This window comes from Manihot esculenta, chromosome 3 (assembly GCF_001659605.2).
Source record: "Manihot esculenta cultivar AM560-2 chromosome 3, M.esculenta_v8, whole genome shotgun sequence".
NCBI lineage: Eukaryota > Viridiplantae > Streptophyta > Magnoliopsida > Malpighiales > Euphorbiaceae > Manihot > Manihot esculenta.
The window spans coordinates 23,503,990-23,508,723 of NC_035163.2; the positions used below are offsets into that span (position 1 = coordinate 23,503,990).

General features: G+C 38.0%; 2 protein-coding genes across 2 annotated transcripts; one reads left to right on the forward strand and one right to left on the reverse strand.

Moving 5' to 3' along the window:
• Positions 1-333: 333 nt before the first annotated feature.
• LOC110611275 (UDP-glycosyltransferase 73C13) lies at positions 334-2,251 on the forward strand. Its single transcript, XM_021751492.2, has one exon. The coding sequence runs from the start codon at positions 408-410 to the stop codon at positions 1,953-1,955; it is 1,548 nt and encodes a 515-aa protein (XP_021607184.1). The 5' UTR covers positions 334-407; the 3' UTR covers positions 1,956-2,251.
• Positions 2,252-2,710: 459 nt separating this feature from the next.
• On the reverse strand, positions 2,711-4,455 carry LOC110611276 (thioredoxin 1). Its single transcript, XM_021751493.2, has 2 exons — positions 4,068-4,455; positions 2,711-3,201 (listed from the first exon to the last, which is right to left on the reverse strand). Exons 1-2 carry the CDS (start codon positions 4,312-4,314, stop codon positions 2,888-2,890), a joined length of 561 nt encoding a protein of 186 aa, XP_021607185.1. The 5' UTR covers positions 4,315-4,455; the 3' UTR covers positions 2,711-2,887.
• Between the last annotated feature and the right edge of the window lie 279 nt (positions 4,456-4,734).

Here is a 4,734-nt window from a genome sequence, read left to right on the forward strand (position 1 = left end):
TCTTTTTTTTTTTTAACTTTTCATTTGGTATGATTTATAGTAAAAAAGTTTAAATAATTTTTTGTAAAATTATATAATTTTTTAATTTTTTAAATAAAAAATTATTTTTTCTTTCATTATAAATAAGATAATTATTAATAAATAAATAAATTAAATTAAATTTTTAATAAATTCATATCCTCACATCATAATTTTATTTTATATTTAAATAATAATTTAAAAACAATTTTAGATCGAAATATTAAATTTAATATTTTCCCACCTATACAATTGGTCGGCAAATCCACTTCTTCTTTTTCTCACAACTAACTGTCAAAGCCCTTTCCTATGTTACAACCAACAAATAGTCATTCCTTTCTCCTTAAGTTTTCTTCCCTCTATAAAATATTCCAATTTAAACAAAAACTATGAGCATTCTGTTATCAAAAATGCCTTCTGAAATTTGGGTTGTTCCGTTTTTTGGGCAGGGCCACCTTCTTCCAAGCATTGAACTCTGCAAGCTCATTGCTTCCAAAAATTTCAAAACCACGCTCATAATTTCCTCTGATCTTTCCTCCACCATTCCCTCCTCTTTCTCCCAATATCCACTCATCCATGTTGCCCAATTACCCTCCTCTCCTCCTCCTCCGCCGCCGCCGGAGCCCTCATCTGACCCCTTCCAACATCACCTTCAACATCATTCACAGATGGCACAAGCTATTCAAAATCTCATCTCTATCCGATCCCAGAACCCAGATCTTGGGTTTCCTGTTTGTGCTGTTGTTGATGTTATGATGAGTTGGACTGGTGAAATCTTCAACAAGTTTGGGATTCCAACTGTTGGGTTCTTCACATCAGGAGCTTGCTCTGCGGCCATGGAGTATGCCATGTGGAAGAACTACCCTAAAGATCTGAAACCTGGAGAGATTCGGCTGCTTCCTGGATTACCGGAAGACATGGCTCTCACGGACCTAGACCTTAAAGAAAGACCTCATGGACCTCCTGGTCCTCCTCCAGGCGGAATTGGTGGTGCACCAGTGGTTCCACCTGGCCCACCCGGTGGTTTTCCAAGACCTCCTGGTGGTATTGGACCACGGGATTTTGGTCCGCCCAAGGCTGCAGATCAACCACCATGGTTAGAGGAAACTAAGGGATCGATTGCGTTGATGATCAATACCTGTAATCTACTCGAGCAACCTTTCATCGAGTACCTATCTACTCAAATCGGAAAACCGGTTTGGGGTGTAGGTCCGCTGTTGCCCGATCAGTACTGGAAATCATCCGGTTCAATCCTTCATGATCACCAATTCCGAGCCAACCGGCGGTCCAGTGTCACTGAAGACGAGGTAATCACATGGTTAAATTCAAAACCACGTGGATCAGTACTATACGTGTCGTTCGGCAGTGAAGTGGGTCCATCAATTGAAGAATATCAACATCTAGCTAATGCATTAGAAGAATCAAACCGATCATTTATCTGGGTAATCCAACTCGGTTCAGGCAGACACGGTCCACCCAGACCGGCGGGTCAAGCGGAAACTGAAGAAGGCTATTTTCCTCATGGGTTAAAGGAAAGAGTTGGGGAGAGAGGTTTGATAATACACGGATGGGCACCACAGTTGTTGATACTGAATCATCCATCAACGGGTGGGTTTTTATCACACTGCGGATGGAATTCAACCGCAGAAGCAATTGGTTTGGGGATGCCGATTTTGGCATGGCCGATAAGAGGAGACCAATTCTTTAATGCAAAATTGATAGTGAAACATTTGAAACTTGGGTATATGATTTGTGATGATATGTCGACAAGGGTTAAAAAGGATGCAATAATCAAAGGAATGGAGAAGCTGTTGGGAGATGAAGATGTCAAGCAACGGGCAGCATTGCTTGGTGCTCAATTTCGCAATGGGTTTCCACCGAGTTCACTTGATGCTTTGGATGCCTTCAGGGATTTTATTAACCATAACAAAACCTAAGTTTCATTTCTGCATCTTTTTCTTTTGCAAGATGAAACGGGAAGGCTTGCGTTGTGCACACTGGCTGCTCCAAGTTTACATGCTTTACGCCTAGATAAGCTTTTTTTCCTTTTTGTTATAAAAATAGCTTCTTTAAAAAAATTAGCTGCTGCAGATTTCATGGCTGTAGCTCTCATGGACATTTTCTCTTTTGCTGCTACTTATTGCCTCCTTGAGTTTGGGATTCTCAAATATTTTTTAGTTGCTGTTTAGGAATTCTTTGCCGAGAAATTCCAGCATTTTTCTTGAAGTAGCAACAGATTATTGCAAATATCTCTTATTTCACAACCTTTTAAACAACATTAGTTCGTACGGAGTTTAGAATGATTGTTAAAGCTTTTTTTTAGCATTATTGTTGTAGTTATTGAGAAAAAAACCTTAAATATACTAGATAGAGAATATTAAAGTGATTTAAAAATAAATTTGATATGTTTAGCATCAAAACAACTTTCTCCAAGCAGCTTTTGAACAACATTTAAAATAAAAAGCTTTTTCTAAAAAGCTCTTTTTGACTGGTGAACCTCAATGTCAAAGGACGAGAAGTATGAAACCTCCATCAGTTATATCAAGCCTCAAATAGTCGGTTCAAAGTGTTGCAGGACCTAACCTTTTAATCTATATAAGCATGGCCTACACCATTTCTTGCTACCTAAGATTCTTCAGTATAAATGCAACAAGAGATGAGCTAATAGTAGTCATATAAAAAACACACGTACTGAAAGTAACAAGTGATATATCTAATATTATCCGAAGCTAAAATAAAGCACAGCCGCTTCCAATAACTATACAGAGGAACACTTGAGTTTATTATGAAAAGGCATTGAAAGCTAAAGAGAGAAGAAAGCAATTCTAAACTGATTTTAGATCCAGCAAATGCTCTCCAGTCTCCCCTTTTACAAGAATTTCTCTATGCTACTGATTAAAGTACTTTTAGGAACTGCACCAATAATAGCATCTTTCTTCTCACCATCCTTGAATATCATAACAGTTGGGATGCTTCGAATTCCAAATTCCGTTGCAATCGCAGGACTGTCATCAGTATTAAGTTTGTAGCATTTAAGTTTTCCAGCATATTCCCCAGCAAGTTCGTCGATTACTGGGTGAATCATACGGCAAGGACCACACCATGGAGCCCAGAATTCAACAAGGACAGGGATTTCTGATAGAAGAACAAGGTCACGCCATGTTTTCTCATTAACAGGAAGCACTGCAATTTCCAAGCAAGAAAAGCAATAGATTGCAATTAGTTTATGTTTCGTATATGTTTGAACGATTGCATCGGTGAAAACATTCTAGATTAACATACAACGCAACTATCAGAACAAGGATGACAGTTTATCCCTTTTTATCTATGGAATACACAACATTAATTTTTGCTTCAGAACTGGGTTTTTAAGCCGATTCCAAAAACTTCCACTGATTTAGATCTAGCAACTTCAATCATTTGGCAAAAATTAAGCACCATACTTTTAACAATGCAATTCAGTGTCAGCAGTGTCAGCCGAACATGCTAAGCTCGAATATTCTCTTATCTCAAAGATGATGGGAAATCAGCATTTTTTTTTTTGCCATACTTCGCTACATAATTTTCACTTCCGTTTTGGTCGGTTATAATTTTCCACCATAGAGTAGCTGGCTACTATAAACTGGGCTTAAACAGCAGGAAACTACTACACGTAGATCCGAATCTTTTTATCCCTGTAAAGTGTTTACTGTGTTCATATCCTGAAATTTCTTAAGTGCTTTAACCCCACGTGGTGTGCATTTCCTCTAGCACCAAATATTTCTATTCTTAACAAGTGTTATTATCATTAGATATGCCCAATTATGATTCTAATGGAGCTTTTGGTCATGAGATTATTAAATTCGACAAAGGTTTTCATGAGACTATCAATATTCGGACTTGCCACTTTAATGAACATCAAATTCATAAATGTCTTTAACTATCAAACCACTCCGATGCGCGGAACATAGTAATTTCTAGTACACTCTCTTTAATTTAATTTATCAAAATAAACAGAAATAAATTTTCAACCAATTTAAAACAATAACACGAGAGACTGCGATCCTGACCTTTAAAAGCAGTTTCCTGCGCCTCGCATACAATCCTCCCACCACGAACAAGTCTAGAAAGACTAGGCATCTGAGCGATGGATTCGAAGGACCGAATCTTGAGACCTCTAGCCTCCGGTAACCTGACGGCGGGTCTCCGGTTGGTAGATGAAATCGGAGAGGCAGAAGCAGTCAGGCAAGGAGAAAGTGTAGGTTTGGGAAAAAAATGAGAGCGAGGAATGGAGAGGGAATCGAGTACGGTGGCCATGAAAGCTGAGATCGCAGCTCCCTAAAATAGAAAGAAAGAAGATTGTATTTGTAAGCAAGTGTAAAATGGAGACGAGATCGGGAGAGGTAGAGAGAGAGAGAGAGAAAGAGAGAGAGTTGTGTGTGGTTAGCTGGAGTGAGTTTGTTTGGAATTTAGCTAAGTGAAATAGATATTGGATTATTGAAGGATGAGCAAAATGGTCCCTGATTTTCCCATGTGCTTCGATCCTACTGGTTGAATCAGTGCTCCAACCATACGCTGCCACATCATCAGATTTTTTTCCCGTCGGTCTAAATTTATGTTTTTTTTTTTAAAAAATGAATGGAATTGCTTCGGTTTGAACTTTTAATTTGATTTTTGGTTGATTTAATTTTATTTGTTTGAAGATTTTTTTTTAAATTTAATTGAATATTTTAAATA

Coding starts and splice junctions, on each gene's coding strand:
- LOC110611275 (XM_021751492.2), top strand. CDS start 408: ATGAGCATTCTGTTATCAAAAATGCCTTCTGAAATTTGGGTTGTTCCG.
- LOC110611276 (XM_021751493.2), bottom strand. CDS start 4,314: ATGGCCACCGTACTCGATTCCCTCTCCATTCCTCGCTCTCATTTTTTT. Junction 3,202..4,067: donor GCAGGAAACTGCTTTTAAAG/GTCAGGATCGCA, acceptor TGGAAATTGCAG/TGCTTCCTGTTAATGAGAAA.